The sequence below is a fragment of the Camellia sinensis genome, chromosome 4 (assembly GCF_055761805.1).
Source record: "Camellia sinensis isolate YWXY chromosome 4, ASM5576180v1, whole genome shotgun sequence".
NCBI lineage: Eukaryota > Viridiplantae > Streptophyta > Magnoliopsida > Ericales > Theaceae > Camellia > Camellia sinensis.
The window spans coordinates 158,085,641-158,104,868 of record NC_138964.1 but is presented as its reverse complement, the minus strand read 5'-3'; the positions used below and the strand labels follow the sequence as shown (position 1 = coordinate 158,104,868).

Genomic DNA, 19,228 nt, shown 5'->3' with positions numbered 1-19,228 from the left:
TTTTACAGTATTTTCCAATTCTTTGCTTTGTATTTTGTTGGGGTTTGTGCTAACATTCTTTATAAGAATACCTATCCGAAAGGGGAAAATACAAATCCAAATGAAATTTGGGCTTGCAATAGTAAAAAAAATTGAACTACTAACTTTTTGTTGAACAGAAATACCTAAGCATGGAAATGAATTTTTGGACTAAATAGAATCAGTTGGATTGGTTTGCTAGTCTTATATTTGAAGCAATGTTTTGCTTGGGTTTTAGTTTGGTTCATTTACCGATTTGTAGAAGTAAGTTTTATTTGCTTATAATTGTTGTAGCAATTTTTTTACATTGCTTGTAATTTGTTAGAATTTTTTTTTAATGCATGTAAGTTTGGAACTTAGTTTGGTTTAACCTAGTTCATCCCCTGAAAAACTTAATTCTAAAAATTGTTTCCTATGGATTAGGAGTCAACATGCTCTTGAAAGTTTTGTCTAAGGTTAACTGTGTTTTAAATGGGATCGATGTGACCCCTCTAGTCTTCTTGGAAACATTCTTGACCATGTTCGATTCTAGGGAAGTGATGAGACTAGTTTTGAATTAAATTTCCAACTTTGAGATTTTCTAGTATTAAGTTTAATTTCTGGAAACGCAGAATAGTGAATTCTGTAATATTTTTCAGAAATGACAATTGTTACCGATGTTGCTGCTGCTAATGTTGGTGGGGATCAGAACCTTGGGGCAACTGGCTTGCTAACCCCTGTTATTGTGACCTCTGTGGTCAACCCAGTTGCTGTGATCTCTATAGTTAACCCTGTTGCTGTGATCTCTATAGTTAATCCTATTGCTGCTCCTACTATTCCGGGAGGCCCGCTCAACCATCATAAGCGCTTAGAGAAGTTCACGAGAGTTAATTTCAAAAAGTGGCAGCAGAAGATGCTGTTCTACCTGACTACTCTAAGCCTTATGAGGTTTTTCAGTGAGGATCCACCAACTGCAAAAGACAATGAGCAAGATAAGCAGAAACTCATGGCTCTAGATGCTTGGAAGCAGTAAGACTTTCTTTGTTGGAACTATGTTCTGAATGGCTTGGAAGATTCGCTTTTCAACATGTTTTATGCCAAGAAGTCGGCAAAGGAGCTGTGGGATGCTTTGGACAAGAAGTATAATACTGAGGATGTTGAGGCGAAGAAATTTGTCGTTGACCAGTTTCTGGATTTCAAAACGGTAGACTCAAAAACCGTCATTAGTCCAGTCCAAAAGTTCTAAGTAATTCTGTACAAGATTCATACAGAGGAAATGTTCTTGAGTAAATCATTCTAGGCAACTGCGTTGATTGAGATGTTGCTTAACGGCTGGAAAGACTTCAAGAATTGCGTGAAGCATAAACAAAAGGAGATGACAGTCGAAGAGTTCGTTGTCAAGTTCCGGATTGAGGAAGACAATAGGAGGAAATGAGGGAATACCTCCATTGTGAAAGCAAACGTGGTTGAGCATAGCCAGTCCTCGGGGGTAAACAAGAAGCCACTGACAGGCAAAAGCTCAAAGCTGGGGGCAAGAGGCGGTGTCTCCAAAAGGCCGGTCTACAAGGTATAGGAACCTACTTTTAGGTTCAATGGATAGTGCTTCAACTATGGACGCGATAGACATCGAGCGGTTGACTGCCGTAAGAAAAAGAAACCTTACAAGAAGTACTTTTCACAGAATAAGAGTCATGCCCATATGGTTGAAATAGAGGATCTATCACAAAATATGGATGACATGCATCTATCAGTTGTCATCTTAGAGGTGAACATGGTGGGGTCCAACCCGAAGGAATAGTTGGTGGACACTAGGGCCACTCGCCACATCTGTGTTGAGAAGAAGATGTTTACAACTTTCGAACTGGTCTCAAACTGTGAGAAGTTATTCATGGGGAATTTTGCAACCTCAACTATTGAGGGTAAATACAAGGTGGTCCTGAAGATGACTTCAGGCAAAGCGTTGACTCTGGACGATGTCCTATTTGTGCTGGACATTCGTAAGAACCTTGTCTCGGGGTCGTTTTTAAGCAAGCATGGCTTTTGCATGGTGCTTGAGTTTGATAAGGTCGTGTTGACCAATAGCAGGGTCTATGTGGGGAAGGGGTATATGTCGGGTAGTATATTTAAGCTTAATGTAATGACTATTATCTTTAAGATTAATGAGAAAACTTCTTATTCTGTGTATATGCTTAAGTCCTCTCAATCATAGCATGACAGACTTGGTCATGTAAATTTTGACTCTTTGCGTACATTAATCAAGTTAAATCACATACTATGTTTCAAGATTAATCCAAATCACAAGTGTGAAACTTACGTAAAAGCAAAATTGACAAGGACTTCTTTTCATTCTGTTAAAAGAGGTACCGAGCCTTTGGATTTAGTGCACAGTGATGTGTGTGACTTGAAAGTCGTACAATCACGTGGTGGCAACAAGTACTTCATCACTTTTGTTGATAATTGCACTAAATACTGTTATGTGTATTTGCTTAAGAGTAAAGATGAGGCGATTGATAAATTTATTCTTTTCAAGAATGAAGTTGAGAATCAACTAAGCCGAAAGATCAAGGCTTTAACAAGTGATCGTAGTGGTGAGTATGAATCGTCATTTACTGAGATTTGTGCTCAATTTGGGATTATTCACCAAACCATAATGCCTTACTCCCCTCAGTTAAATGGTGTTTCTAAGCGAAAGAATAGAACGTTAAAAGAAATGATGAACACAATGTTAATAAGTTCTGGGTTGCCACAGAACTTGTGGGAGGAAGCAATTTTCTCCGCGAATTACATATAGAATACCTCGGAAGAAAGTAGACAAGACTCCATATAAATTATGGAAAGACTGCAAGCCTTCTTATAATTTCCTACAAATGTGGGGGTGTCTTGCAAAAGTGGTGGTACCTACACCTAAGCGGGTTAGGATAGGTCTGAAAAACGTGGATTGTATATTCATTGGTTATGCATAGAATAGTAGTGCATATAGGTTTATTATGCACAAGTTTAATATTTCAGATATCCACAAGAATACCATAATGGAGTCAAGGAATGCGCCATTCTCTGAAGACGTATTTCCTTACCGAACCCGATAAGAGGATCAAAGTTCTGAGAAGGAACTTGAAGATGATCAAGTAGATGATCAAGATAAGGAAGTAGATAAGCCAAGAAAGAGTAAGAGGGCTAGGACTGCCAAGTTTTTTGGGCCGGACTTCTTGACTTATATCTTAGAAGGAGAACCTCAAACTTTTCATAAAGCTATGACTTCACCTAAAAGTCCTTTATAGAAAGAAGCAATTACGAATGAAATTGACTCCATCTTACAGAACCATACTTGAGAGTTGGTTGATCTTACCCCATGCAGTAAGGCCTTGGGGAGTAAGTGGATCTTTAGAAGAAAGATGAAAGCAGATGGGTCAATTGATAAGTATAAAGTTAGGCTAGTTATCAAAGGATACAGGTAGTGAGAAGGTCTGGATTACTTTGATACATATTCACCTATGGCAAGGATTACATCCATTTGCATGGTGATTGTGATAACCGCTTTACGTGGTTTAGAGATACATCACATGGATGTAAAGACAACTTTCTTAAATGGAGACTTAGATGAAGCAATCTATATGGAGCAACTCGAGGGGTTTTCAGCTCTAAGGCAAAATAAAAAAGTTTGTAAGCTTGTCAAGTCATTATATGGTTTGAAGCAAGCTCTTAAGTAATAGCATGAGAAATTTGACAACGCTATGTTGTCAAATGGCTTTAAAATCAATGAGTGTGACAAATGCGTATATGTCAAAGACACAGACAGAGGTTATGTCATTTTGTATCTATACATCGATGACATACTCATTATTGGTAGTAATGATGAAATGATTAGAATTACCAAGAGGTTGTTAAACTCTAAGTTTGACATGAAAGATATGGGCCTTGCAGATGTCATTCTGGGCATTAAGATTACCAGAACATCTGGTGATATTGTACTTTCTCAGTCTCACTATGTTGAAAAGATACTTGAGAAATTTGGTAAATCAGATACAAATGTGTTTAGGACATTAGTAGACGAGTCTACACTTGACCAAGAATAATGGTGAGAGCGTCTGTCAGCTAGAATATTCTCAGGTCATTAAAAGTTTGATGTATCTGATGAGTTGTACAAGGCCGGATATAGCCTACTCTATTAGCAAGCTTAGTAGATACACGAGTAATCCGAATGCTACTCATTGGAGGGGCATTATGTAGGTGTTAAGTTATTTACGCTAAACCTAGAATTATGGGCTGCATTATAATAGATATCCAGCGGTACTAGAAGGATATAGTGACGCTAATTGGATATTTGATAAAAGGACTCCAAATCTACTAGTGGTTCTGTGTTTACCCTCGAAGGGGTAGATGCATCATGAAAATCTTCCAAACAAATGTATATATCTAGACCAATGATAGAATTTGAGTTTATTGCTTTGGATAAAACAACTGAAGAAGTTGAATGGCTTCGCCAGTTCATTGAGGATATTCTACGTTAGCCGAAACCTATGCCTGCTATCTGTATTCATTGTGATAGCCAATTGGCGATTGGACGGGCACAAAGTAATACGTATAATGGAAAGTTTAGACATATCCGTCGTAGACATAATTCTATACGACAACTACTCTCTAATGGAGTCATCTTTCTAGATTATGTAAAGTCTAAGGACAACATTGCAGATTCGTTAACCAAAGGGTTAACTAGAGAGTTCATAGAAACATCGTCAAGAGGAATGGAGTTAAGGCCTTTAATAATGTTATCGGAACGAAAAACCCAACCTAGTTGACTAGAGATCCCAAGATCTAGGTTTAAAGGGACAATCTAATTTCGTGTAATGGGTAAGTCACTGAAGAAGTAAATCATTTTGTCCATTCCTTTGTATAGTGATACCCTGTAGGGGTGAAAGGTTAAGCTAATGCTTTTAATGACCTAAGTGATATGAATAATCAACTGTGGTATAATGAAATACCTTATATAGGTCACCTATGTGAGTGTGAAGTAGGATTGTTTCTTTAAGAATTGGTAAGGTCGAATTCTTTAAAAACACTTACTGAACCAGACTAGTGTTCCAGGGCCATATCAGATACACCAGTGCAAACAAGAACAATGGTTGGACTAACTCCTGTGCGAGATCTGTTGTCTTGATTTAAACAAACGGAAGAACCGTTCAAGACATTACGTTCACTAGTCAACTAGTAAATTCGATAGGCTTTTACTACGAAAGATTCAAGGCCAACAACTACCTTTTCTAATGCAGTGTGAGTCTGTGTGTTCTCTCTTCGAGTCTTTGTTGTAAATGTTGTCCGTTTTCTTTATTTGATCAATTTTATTTATGTGGGAGATTGTTGGAAAAAATGATTTTATGGTGACTTTAATGTGAAATTAAAGTAGGTCCTAACCCTTGGTTGATGTGGGATTAAATGGATTTAGATTCTTTGTAACAAGATTTTTACACCACAAAAAGAATGATAAAAAATCATTAAGAATTGAATAAGAAATTGTCTCATAAAGTTGGTCTCATGAATGAGGTATTGAGAATTATGTATAACTATCAATCCCACATTGATTGTAGGGAAAAGTTTTGATGGGTATTTAAACCTCAAGATTTTGATAAGGGCATGAGCCCTTTAGGGCATCCAAATTTTTCGAAGGAAGGGAGTTATGGATACTTTAAGGATGGACTAGGGCCAAAACTATGATCCAAATTGGTTATGCAAAAATTGCCACACGCGCGCGCTTGCGCCACCTACGAAGACCGGATCGGGCAGGGGCCGTGGTCCGTGATCCTTGGGTCATGGATTTTGGATATTCGGCTTGTGCTTAAGGCTTAAGGCTTTGGGTTAGGTTTGGGCTAGACTGGATTGGTGGTCCACCAACCTAATCTTTTTGGGTCAAGTGGCTGCAAATATGTATATACACATATGTGTATATTATGTGCAACTCACACATTGAATCCTCATCAGTTTTGTGCATTACTCCAACAGTTTTACAAGAGTAATGGGCTACATTGGTTGCTAGCCTTCATGGTTGGAGGCTCCTCCTCTCTCTCTCATAGTATATAAATAGAGACCAACTTCTTTGGTTGACACACAAAATTTTTTGACTTCCATATTATACAGTCAGTTTGCTCCTATAATTTTCTTCCTGTGGGAGAGAGTGCTGCCATTGTCGGTTGCCAAATCTAACAGAAGGTTCTTCTGTGTTAGCGAATCTACACCGTCATATCTTGGGAGACAGACGCCGACATACTTCCAGCATCCACGGTGAAACGGCGAATCTGTTTTAAGGAGATTATGTTATTACACAGATTTTAGTTTGCTTTCTTTACCATTTTAATGTATTATGTATTTTTGTGCAATATGATTGCAATTTCCAGCATGTTTTCTTATTCTGTAATTTAGTTTGATTAATCGTAAATTTATTTATCTTATTTAATTACACAATTTAACCAACAAAGGCTCCGTTTGGCAAGAGCTAAACGGGGTTTTTTGGGCTATTGTAGCCACAAAAGACAAAATAGGCTATTTTAGCCACAAAAAACAAAATATCACATCCAACCCATAATCATTATATTCTTCTCTCATAAAAAAAGTCAAAAAAGCTAAAAAGTCAAAAAGCCAAAAAGCCCTTTCCAAACCAAACTTTTTAGCCCAGGCTAAAATAGCCAAAAAAACAAAAAAACCAAAAAGTCAAACCACTTCCCAAACGGAGGCAAAATGTATCGTAAAATAGGTGTAAATGTTTTAAGTGTCGTTATATTCAACTTTTAGCATGTTCTTGTTACCCTAATAACACCTATTGTTCTTTTTTTTTTTCCCTAACAACACTTGTTAGCAAGGCGCTTTTGTTATAATAGAAGATCATTTCTAAAAGATTGTAGATTTGATCAAATAATGAAGCCATGAAGTTTTCCTCACTTTCTTAGGGTTTGTACTTTCTTAACATGTGCTTCTTTTTCTTAGTGATCATGGTTGTTTCCAATGGCAAGGCCATCATGTTAGTCATGGTTGTTTCAGCCTCCGTTTGGGAAGTGGGTTGGCTTTTTGGCTTTTTGGCTTTTTTGGCTATTTTAGCCTGGGCTAAAAAGTTTGGTTTGGGAAGGGCTTTTTGGCTTTTTGGCTTTTTTGATTTTTTTTGTGAGAGAAGAGTGTAATGATTATGGGTTGGATGTGATGTTTTGTTTGTTATGGCTAAAATAGCCTGTTTTGTCTTTTGTGGCTATTTTAGCCCCAACCCAACTTGCCAAACCTCTCTGTTCATGGTAAAATACAGTCACTCAAGTAACCACTATATGGGGTTGAAATGAAATTATAACTTAAACCTTGTCTTGACAGAGTGTCTACAAATGAAATTTGGCTATAACTTCGCTTGAATTGAGAGAACGTGTTAGAATGCCTCCAAATATTTCATGTCTCGAACCAAAAAAATTAAAAAATGACCAATCCCCAAAGCACCTATGTACATGCAAGTTATGACACATGGGTCGTCTATCTTTTTTTTACGCTTAGCACAAAAATCATAATAAAAGAGTACCCAAAACATGAAATGTCATTGCCTCAATTTAGTGCAAAATGTGTGCATAAAATAAATAATGGGACAATATGCAAAAACAAATTCCATTGAACTGAGAGAAAGCCCCCTCCAACCGAGCAAAAGGGACAGATCTAGGTGAAACACACAAGACATAGACAAACTTGCAAACGACTACAAAAGCTTGTGCATAACAATGCATGAAAAAACTTATTACATGCCCATAAACAAATTCATTGCACTTGTCACCACAACTTTGCTAATACTAAACCATTAGAAACTAAATAGCTTATATATAGAGTTCATTTAAGATTGTGATCTCCCCATGTGAAAGGTTTCAAAATTTTGGGTGAGATCAAACTAGAAAACTGCATCATAATGCCACACCATCAAACAAAGATTTTCAAGAAACCCTAGCAATGGCCTTGCACACCAATGGGTTCTTCATTTCCATGGAGAGCTTCAGCACCTCAGACAAATCCACACCACCATCACTAGCCACCCACTTGAAGCTCTGAAGCATCTGTCCCAACCACAGCTGAACCGTAGCCAGCCCCATCGCTTTCCCAGGGCAGACCCTCCTCCCTGACCCAAATGGAGCCAACCTGAGATCCGAACCCATAATCGCCACATCATCTTCCAAAAACCGCTCGGGTTTGAATTCATTGGGCTCAGACCAGACTTGTTCGTTGTGGGTTATGGCCCACATGTTGACCATGGCAGTTGTGCCGCCGGGGATGAAGTGGTCCCCGATGTGGGTGTCGTGGATGGCAAGGCGGGCCCAGGAGAGGAGTGGGCCTGGAGGGTGCATTCGTAGGGTTTCCTTGACAACAGCTTGGAGGTAAGGGAGGTTGGGGAGGTCGGAATCGGAGACTGATAGGGTTTTTCCAACGACAGAGTCGATCTCAAATTGAAGTGTGGATTGAATATCAGGATGTAGAACCATTCTTGCAATTATCCACTCCAATAGAATTGCCACTGTATCAGTCCCCCTGAAGATCATTTCCTGAATACAAAAAGAAACATCTCACTACATGCATAAATCACTAATATTTAAAATTTGGGCTTCAGACACTAATACAAATTATTTAAAATTATGACGTCTAAAATGGGGACACAAATGTACTACAGATCAAAACCACAGAAGGAAAAAAAAATGTTCCTAGAAGAATTAAAGCATAAGAAACAAAACAACAAAAAGGATAATAGATATCAGTCCTATTAACAACCAAAATAGAGGCAAATATTATTCAGATTCTCCATGTCTTTGGATGCCCAGAAAGAGAATGAAACAGATAATAAGATAAATTTGGTTCAAATCTTTAAAAAAAAAATAAAAAAAAAAGGTCAAACACACAACAATGGGAAATATGTAGCAGCCTATTGAAGTATTCAATCCATTTCCAAATATATATCTTAAGTAAATAGTAAAATGCAAGAAAATCTCATATTAAACTATAAATAATCTGATTAACCAGCATAGCAAACTTTGCAAAGACAACTAAGCATGTTGATTACTACTAGTTCTAAGATGGAGACTGAAGTACAGAGAGGGATTAGAGAGAAATACCCAAAGAACAGCAATCATATCAGAGTCAGTGAGCTTGTTCTCATTCTCCAAATCAAGCAACACATCAACAAAATCACCAGCGCTCTCATCACTTACAACTCCACCATTCTGAGCCCTCTTCAGCCTATGCTCATCTATGATCTTCCCAACATACACATTCACCTTCCCAACCAACTCTCTACACCTCTTCCTCACTCCTTGCAAATCCATCCAACCCAGAATAGGAAAATGATCACTCCAATTGAATATCCCAAGAAGCTCATACCCTTCACTCACCAAACCCTCAAGCTCAGACCCTTCAGCCCCATTCCCATTCTCACCAAACTCATAAGACTTCCCAAATACACTCATCATCACATTGTTCAAAGACCCAAAATGCAAAACTCTCTTCACCTCCACAACTCCCTCTCTCTCCATCAAACCCTTTACCTGATCCACCATTTCGAGCCCAATCATTCTCCGAAACCCACCGAAAGAGGCGAGTCGTTTCGGACTGAACAAATGGGTCGCCGAAATCCTCCTCAGATTCCTCCAGTACTCACCATAGGGAGCGAAACCCATGGCACGGTGAAAGAGAAGCTCGTAGGCCGACTCTTTCACTGGCCGATCCGCGAAGGCGGAGCTGCTAAGAATGTCCTTGGCGGTGTCGGGTTGGCTTGAGATTACGAAACGAGTAAAGCCAACTGAAAACGCCATTAACGGGACAGCTTTGCAGGACTCGGAGAGCTTGGCGAGGACTCTGTGAGTTAAAGACCTAGTGAAAGCGAAGACTAGGCCAAGAAGAGGAAGGCCTGAAGGTCCGGGAATGGCAGTCCTGGCATGGACTCGAGCCTTAGAGAGAGCCCAAGCGAGGCCACCAGGGGAGAGCCAGAAACCAAAGGCAGCAGCAAGCACAACAACACAGAGAAAGAGCTCGACGCTGAGAAGGGAGGAGTACCCAGATTGAGGAATGACGAGAGAATAGTATTCAGATGACATTTTTGCTGGTTTTTTAGAGCGATAAAGGAAGGTTTCTAGAGAGAGAGAGAGAGAGAGAGAGAGAGAGAGTTTGTAGTTAGGGGGTATTTGGTTAGAAATGGATTGAACCAGAAGAAGTTGGTGGTGGAGTGAGTGAGGAATGAAGACAATATGGAGAACGAATGTCGTATTTATAGAGGGAGTCATGGGGTAGACACATTTGAATGCCATATGGGATTACTGCTGGTGTTGACCTTGGTATTTATTTTTTAAAAATAACGTTTTGAGATTTTAAAAATTTTATTAAATTTTCATTAATTATTTTTTATTAAATTGAGATTAATGTGAGATATTTTGATAAAAATTTTAATAGAATTTTTAAATTTTTAATATTTTTTTAATTATTTATTAGAATAGTATTTTAAAATTTTTAAATCTTTTTTTTTAAAAAAATTAACCATCTAGTTTTAAAATTGTTATTATTTTATACACAAATATTATTAAGATGGAAAAAGGTTGGGACTTCTTTTTTGGAACTCCCACCATCCCTAATGTATTGTGATTGGTCAATTTTTTATTTTTTCCTTCTATCTTTAATTGATATGTATCTGTGAAGGTTGTGGAAGTAAAAAAAAAAAAGACATCTGTATCATTTTTGTATTAAAATATATGAATATTATATTATTAAAAATAATTTTATTTTTTTAAATAAATAAATTCCACGTATAATCAAACAAAGCAAATGACTGCAAATCATTGAGGTGAGACCACAATGGTATATGCCACATGTGGCCAATAGCACCTTCGACGGATAAGAGACCTCTTTTAGTTATAAAATTTGTTATATTTTATTTTATTTTATTTTACCCTCAAGAAAGGTATGTATAATTTACCATTTAGAAATTATCATATGTCAAACATATGTGTATCATCATCTGCTCATTATTTTCTTATTTTTATGATATGTTTGTGTAATTGATCAGTTACACCATATAATTATTACATTTGGAAAACATAACCGTGGTTTAAGTAAAGTCGCCCCCATTATTTACTGTCCCTGAATTTGTGACAACCGTTATTTGTAGGGAGTGATCGCCATTTGATTTTGGACCGTTCACGGATGGTTTTGGGCTCGTTCATATATGTGTTTTGAAAAAAATTTAATTTGTAATTGCCTATAGTGCAAGTTGTGATTTTTACGATTTATGTGGATAGGATTCACATATGTACAGGTGGTTGCCGGTGGTTTTCGGATTAGACTTTTTTTAAAAAAGAATTATTTTAGAACTTTTTTTTTCTTTTCATTTTGTAAATATTTATTTTGGGCCCCTTTTTCTCATTTTCTAAAATGCTCAAACATTAATAATTAATGAATTATAACTTATAAAATTAAAAACACAACAAAATCAATTCTTAATACAAGCAAATCATTCAAAACTAGCGGTAACTCATGCGATGCACGGAAAAATAGACTATATATATTTTGTGTGATAAATAAATCATCTTAATCTTAAATTATATCTTAATAGTGACACGTCATAATATTAAGCCATCTAGGTAGATATTAACAATAATTAACTCACAAAATTTTACAATAAAATTTGATATGCATAAGAAATTATTAATTATAAAAGTTGTTGAGAATAATAGTATCACAATCACTTGATAACATAAATAACTTGTATCAAACTAAACAAAACATTAAAAGAGAGAAATTCTATAAGCTCAGAAAAGTTATCATAAATTTACTTGGACTTTTAAATCAATGGTGTATATTATTATTGTGGGATCAAATTATGAATAAATATCAACTTTTAATTATAATTTATAAGTAGTTTTTAAAAAAATTTAATCTAAGTTTGTTGCCTTGCTTATAAAAAAACTTCTCAAACAAATCATTAATTGATTATATTAGCAACTCTCTATCTTTGATTTCCTCTATCAATGACACACTCATATCATATCAAAGTATAAATCATTCTCCATAGTTTGAATAATACTTGCATAGTTCCTACATCATTTTAAAAAAATTAATCAAGATAAGAATGCCATAGTATTATAAAAATTATATAAGAGAATAGTTTTAATCCATTTTATTTATAAAAAAATGATAAAAAATTATTTGAATTGTACTTGAAAAAATATAACAAATGATAGCTTTAATCATTATATACCAAAAAAAAAAAAAATTATATCGGTTACTCAACGAAAAAATGGTCAAATACAAATAGAGTCATGAATATTGAATTAAATCATATGGGCTCTAAATTGATAGTATAATCTAGCAAATCAACTAATAATAACATAGAGATATTGACAAATATGTAGTACTTCCCTATCATCTTTGTATTATATTCATTAATTTCATATGTTATATGAAAGTTTTATTCGTCTCGATCCTTCAATAAAATACGGATCAAGAAAACAAATTTGATAAGAAATTGATTCTAAACTTAATTATCGAAGAAACAAAAATTTCAAAGAGAGAATTTAGAGATGGGATTGAAGAAATATTATAACGAATGACAGCTTTATAAAATTTTTTTTTAAAAGAAACATAACAATGATCTAATGCAAATTATTTTTAATAAATAATAGAAAGAATCTCAAATTATTACATTTTATAAATCTAGTGAAGAAAATTAATTTTGTGAGATTTTGGTGCTACCTTCTCCCATGTAGCCTTTATTATTTCATTATTAATATTATTCTCATTCAGAGCGATAATTTTTTTTTTTTTTATAATCTTTATCATTTGGTAGATAATAACGAATAATAAAAATTATCAAGAGAAGGTTAAGAATTTAATAGGAGATAAGAAGTTATAGATAAGAGCATTTCATAAGATAAAAAATTTAAAATAAAAAAAGATAATATGTGATAGGAGAAAAAAAAATGAGTAAATCAAAATAAAGATTTAGATATATATGTTTTTGATAGATATATAGATTAACAAATCATATCTTTATCCAAATTTTATTATTTTAATTTTTTGAAAATCAATTATTTAATCTTTATCTTTATCTGTAGGCCACGAAATTAATCTTTATAAATTATTTATCAATTTTATATGTTTATTTATCTATAAGTCATGAAATTATTTTTTTTAAATAATTTTTAAAATTTTTATCTTTATCTATAAGTCATGAAATAAATTTTCATAAATTATTTATGAATTTTATATATTTATCTATAATGAAATTAATTAAAGTACGAAATGAGGGGGGGGGGGGAGAGAGTAATTTTTTTTTTATAAAAAAAATCAATTATTTAATCTTTATCTTTATTTGTAGACCATGAAATTAATTTTTATAAGTTATTTATCAACTTTTATTTGTTTATTTATGGGAAGAAATTTTAAATTATGTACAAGTTATGAAATTAATTTTTTTAAATTAATTGTTTATTTTTTATCTTTATCTGTAGCTTATAAAATTAATTTTCAGTTTTTATATGTTTATCTATATGGAGGAATTTTAAAATTCAAATCTTTATCCATAAGTAATGAAATTAATTTTAATTTTAATTAATCAAACAAATAAAAAATGAAGAAAAATATGAAACATGAAAGACAATCAAATAAGGTTGTCACGTAGGAAAGAGAGTGCTTTAAAATTATGAGAATTTAGGAATAAATATTTGGAGGCTTTTGACAAAACAACTACATTTGGTTATATATATAGTATAGATCTTAAACTTTTAAATCAAATCATAAACTAACACAAGCACATTTTTCAAAATTCTAAACTAAATCATCAATTTCATTTACTATCTACTACCCAACAATACAATTAAAGTAAAATCATTCAAAATTCTAAGCTTCCCTAAAAGTAATTATTCATTAACTTTTACATTCATCCAAAATGCAATAATAAAATAACAACAGTCCAGGTTTAAATTTTATTTTTTTTTAAAAAAAAAGTCTAAATGTAGCTAGGTTCTTGCGGGTGCGGGTTAAACCCGCAACCCGACATAATACCCGCACCCCACAATTATGTCATATTTCAAATCACATCCACTCGCATTGTGTTGGCAAAACTATCCATTTGTATATAGATCGGTTCGGGTTGGGCGGTTCAGATAACCCTATGCGTAGCCCTAGCTGTAACCACTGCCTGTCCGAGTCTGGAAAGCATGAACTCTCCCTTAATCATATGCCATGTGTCTCTATGCAAGCATGGACCTCACCTATATTGGTTTAAAGTAATGCTAGAGATCCTAAAAATTTTATCAATTTTTTTACTAAATGTCTTACATAGACGTGGGACTCATATAGGATCCATATAGTGTTGGGGAATTTTCAAAATGAGTTTTCAAATTTATTGTTTAGTTTTTGGGTGTTTTCAAAACTTTTTTTGTTTTTCTTTGGAAAACTTGAAATAGGCTTGGGGATTTTTGGTGCAGATCATTTGCACACGTGCACGGGCGTGGCGTGGGCTGTGTAGCGTTTGATGGCGCACTTTGCACTTACACGGACGTAAGGCGCCTTGAGGGCGTTTTCTTATTTGCATCGGACAGGTTGGATCTAATGTGGCATAGGTGACGTGGAATACAATAAGCTCTACGTAGCAATGATGTGGCGTCTGTTGGTGATGAGTCAACTAGCTGATCGAATAGTTGCGTGTCTGATCTGGAACGGTTTGATCATAACCGTTGATTGGAGATATGCGCGATTGTACAGATGAGATGGCACCCGATCGTGATCAGGTGTGATCAGTCAAGGCAGTTATTCGGTGTGAGAATGATCTACACCATAGATCGTCGATTCAACGGTCAGATCTGATTGGGTGCGATCAAGGGTCATGACCATTCGATTAGATGCATCAAGGCCTATAAATAGCCATTTCAATGATCCAAAATTCAGAAAGCATTCTTGCAGTTCTCTCCCCCTCTCTCTCTCCCTTTTGATTTAGAGTTTTCGATCAAGAGTTTCTTAAGTAAGTTTCTGCTTTTCTTACTGGTAATCAAATTCTGCAGACTTGATTATCAATATCTTGGTTTTCTTGATTATATCAAGAGTATTTTGATCCACTATCGTCAGTGCAGACGTCGGTAGATTTGATTTTTGGATCAGGCTTTATTGTATTCTGAAGGTGAATTTGCTGTAACCTCCTGCATACCTTTTGGTGGGTACAAATATTCTCTTTAGGAAAGTGACTAAGTAACGTAACTTAAAGCACCAGTTTCTGTTCTACATAGACAAGTTCATTACCAAGCTTTGAAGACCCAAAGACCACTAAATGAAGAATTCAAGACAAATTGTTCCAACATATAATATGGGTCCCACACCCATGTGAAACATTTGATAAAAAAACTTGATAAAACTTTTGGAGTCTCTAACATTACTCATTGGTTTAATGTTTACTGGCGGCTCTAATTGCAATTAGGGATTTACGTGTAAATCTTAATAGATAAATTTACTATTCAATTGGTTTTATAATAATTAATGATATTTTTCATTAAATATTATTTTAAAAAGTCATTAATTTTTAATTTTTAGCAATAATTTGAAGATTTTGTCACAAAAAATGTTATTAATTATAAATTTTAGTAACAGTTTAAAAAAAATCGTCAAAAAAAATTATTAGTTTTTAACTTTTAGCGATAGTTTAAAAAATTTGTCATTGAAAAACGCTACTAATTGTAAGTTTTAGTTATAATTTATAAAAATCGTGACAAAAAAAGTTACTAATTGTAAATTTTTAACGATAAAAAATCATCGCAAAAAATTATTTTTAATGACGATTTTGCTATAACTTATTTTTAATAAGACTTAATATGTAAACCGTTTCAAAACTTAATAGGAATTAAAACTAACTATTAAGATTTATTGATAATTTACGTGCAATTAATGTGTAAACCGTTTCAAAACTTAATTGCTCTCTTCCTCTTTTTTTTTTTGGCAAGTAATCATTATTTTTTTAATCATGGTTAATTTGTGGGGTTACATGTGGTTAATCGTGATTTTGGAATTACAAAGATCAGGGCTGTGTTTGGTGTGCAACTCTAATCAATTTTCTACCCTCATAGTTGAATACTATGTTTGGTAGAGGTTTTTAAATCATGATTCTAAATCAATTTCAAAACACATTTTGAAAACATATTTGGTAAATCAGTTAGTTTTTGAATTTTTGGTCTATTCGGTCGTCCGCCCAGACATCCTCCTTGATGTTCAGCAGGTTGATCGGAACAGTACTTTTTTTTTGGCAATTGCCAATCGTCACCTATTATTTGGAAAGATAAAAATTATATTTATTTTAGATATTTTTTAAATATATAAATTATTTTTTAGACCAAAATGATAAATTATTTTTTTGAATTAAATTTTTAAAAGAGTTTGATTATGAGTTTTGAAATAAATAGATAACACACTCCTACAATGGACCCATCATAGGGTTAAACCAACAATCAATTAATTACATTTTTTTAAACTTTATAACCAAATTCAATATTTTTAATAATAAAATATTCCTTAAATATTCCATTGCATATAAATATATGAGTCAGAAAAATATTTTCCTTTCATACAAGTATGATACTTTAATTTGAATTAAATTGAAAATAATTTGATAATATGAGGACTAAAATAAGACAATATTTTCTTTACACACGGAAGTGAGTAAAAAAAATGTTTTTAATTTTTTTTATTATAAACAAAAGAGAAATCTTTTTTATCACTACATTTTCTTCGTCCTTCTAACTTCATTTTTTATATGTATTTATAGAATGAATAATATGCATATATGTGGAATCCAACATATTTAATAAATAACCAAACATGTCATTCTATATGAGAAATAAAATACAAAAATGTTTTAATAATAATATATACTCCTAAAATAAAATATTTTCCTATGGTGACAAAGATAAAAATAAATAAATAAAATTATTTCAAAAAGGGAAAATAATAAATTAGTGTATGGGTTGAAAAAAAAGTAAAGGTAATAGTAAAGTTTTAAAATTCTAATTATTAAATAAATTTTTTGATGTCTATATAATTACTTTGGAAAAGTGAACCTAATCTACAGTATAATTTTTCCTATCAAGAAAGCAAATAATAGACGAGTCTAGCGAGTGTTTGGAGATGGGTTTTTTGAGATTTTTTTTTTTTTTTTTAAATTTTAAATGTTTTGTCAAAATTTCTAAGTTTTTAAAAATATATTTCTTGAGTTTTACTCGATTAGATCAACTAGAAAATAAAATTTTAAAAACTTTTGGTTTGTTTTGGTTGTTTTTTTTGTCCTTATCATAATTTTTAATTTTTTTATATATGAAATTACAAAATTTAACTTTTTTGAATTCGTTTTTTAAATTTTTAAATTTTGTTTTTTTTCCCTTTTGTACAAGGCATTTGTTAGCCGTGTTTTTTTTTTTTTGGTGAATATTCTAAAAAATTAAACTATTTATGTAAAATACTAACTTTTAAATTATTTATCAAACTAACTTTTTAAAATCACAAATTCAAAATATGATATCATATTGGACTTGCGTTTTTAAAAAGTAGATTAGTTTGAGAAAAAAATTATTTTTTAAAATATTAAAAAAAATCCTCTTTGTTACCCAGTCTTAAAAATTAATTTTATAAAAAACCAACAGTGATATTGAGAGTTTGTTTTGCATTTTTTTTTTGTGTGGGTAATTATCTTGTTTGGCTTCTTTTTGTAATTGTTTGTTTAGAAATTAATTATTTTAATTAATTTTTTTTATAAAAAAATGTATAAAAAAATAGAGAAAGTGATGTGATGATTTATATTAAAATTTCAACTTTTGGCTATTATAGCCACTTCCCGAACAAGGCTTACACTTTAAAAGGAAAATCAATTTAAAGTCGTATTAAACAGACATTAAAATTTTGAGAAAAAAATTAAAAATTACTAAATATTTTGTCTTTTATCATTTTTATTTAGGTAAATTACAAATACTATTTAAAAATACAAAGTGCCCTACCTATTTTATAAATTATATCTCATTCTAAAATTTTTAATTTAATAACAAATAACTTCTTTTACTAATAAATCGGGGGCATTTCCCTAAATAAGCCAAAATAGTAAGTAAATTCCCAAACTAAGCCTAGTTTTGAAAGAATTTCCAAAATAGGCTAAATCGCGGTTGTGAGCTATGATTTCAACACATATACGTCTCTCTCGCGTAGGAGACAGGAAATCTTAAAATCGTGGTTACAAAACGCGCTTTTGATTACAAAATCGCGGTTGCAAAACGCGCTTTTAATTAATTTTTTTTTCTTCTGAACTTGCTGTTCCAAACCACGATTTTAACCAATTTTTTTTTTTCTAAACTCGCTGTTTCTAACCACGATTTTATCAAAAAATATTTTTCTTCTGAACTCGCTTTTCCTAACCACGATTTTATTAATTTTTTTTTTTCTTCTGAACTCGCTTTTCTTAACCACGATTTTATCAAAAAACATTTTTCTTCTGAACTCGCTCTTTCGAACCACGCTTTTTTGGCCAAAATTTTTTTCTTCTGAAATCGTGATTATGAACCACGCTTTTAGCGAAATTTTTTTTTTTTGGTTTTTTTTGTTTGTTTGTTTCTGTTGTCATTGTTTTGGTGATAATGTATTTCAGAATAATTTTTTGGGTTACAATTGTTTTACTAAAACCGTTCTCATGTTAATTTTTTTTTCTTTTCTTTTGTCTTTATTTTGGGTTAGAATGTGTAATTCAGCATTTTTTTTGGCTTGACTAAAGTAAATTTATTTATTTTTTTCTTGTGTTTGTTTTGGGTTAGAAGGTAATAATGTAATGCATAAATTTTTTGAGCTTTAGTAAAGCCGTTTTGATGTAAATTTTTATTTTATTTTATTTTATTTTTTCTTTGTTTTGGGTTAGAAGGTGTTATTCAGTAATTTGTTTGGGCTTTAATAAAGCCGTTTTCATTTAAATATATATATTTTTTCTTTTGTCTTTGTTTTGGGTTAGAAGGTGATAAGGTAATTCATAAATTTCTTTTCGCTTTACCAAAGCCATTTTCATGTGAAGTTTTTTATTTTTTATTTTTTTCTCTTGTCTTTGTTTTGGGTTAGAATGTGTTATTCAGAAAATTTTTTGGCTTTACTAAAGCCGTTTTCATGTAAATAATTTTTTTTTCTTGTTGTCTTTGTTTTGGGTTAGAAGGTGATAATGTAATTCATAAATTTCTTT

General features: G+C 32.7%; 1 protein-coding gene across 1 annotated transcript; it reads right to left on the bottom strand.

The window, feature by feature from the left end:
* Positions 1-7,609: 7,609 nt before the first annotated feature.
* LOC114262962 (cytochrome P450 78A5) lies at positions 7,610-10,226 on the bottom strand. The gene is made up of 2 exons (XM_028203427.2): positions 9,108-10,226; positions 7,610-8,543 (listed from the first exon to the last, which is right to left on the bottom strand). The coding sequence occupies exons 1-2, from the start codon at positions 10,083-10,085 to the stop codon at positions 7,941-7,943; spliced, it is 1,581 nt and encodes a 526-aa protein (XP_028059228.2). The 5' UTR covers positions 10,086-10,226; the 3' UTR covers positions 7,610-7,940.
* Positions 10,227-19,228: the final 9,002 nt, after the last annotated feature.

Coding starts and splice junctions, on each gene's coding strand:
- LOC114262962 (XM_028203427.2), bottom strand. CDS start 10,085: ATGTCATCTGAATACTATTCTCTCGTCATTCCTCAATCTGGGTACTCC. Junction 8,544..9,107: donor ATATGATTGCTGTTCTTTGG/GTATTTCTCTCT, acceptor TTTTGTATTCAG/GAAATGATCTTCAGGGGGAC.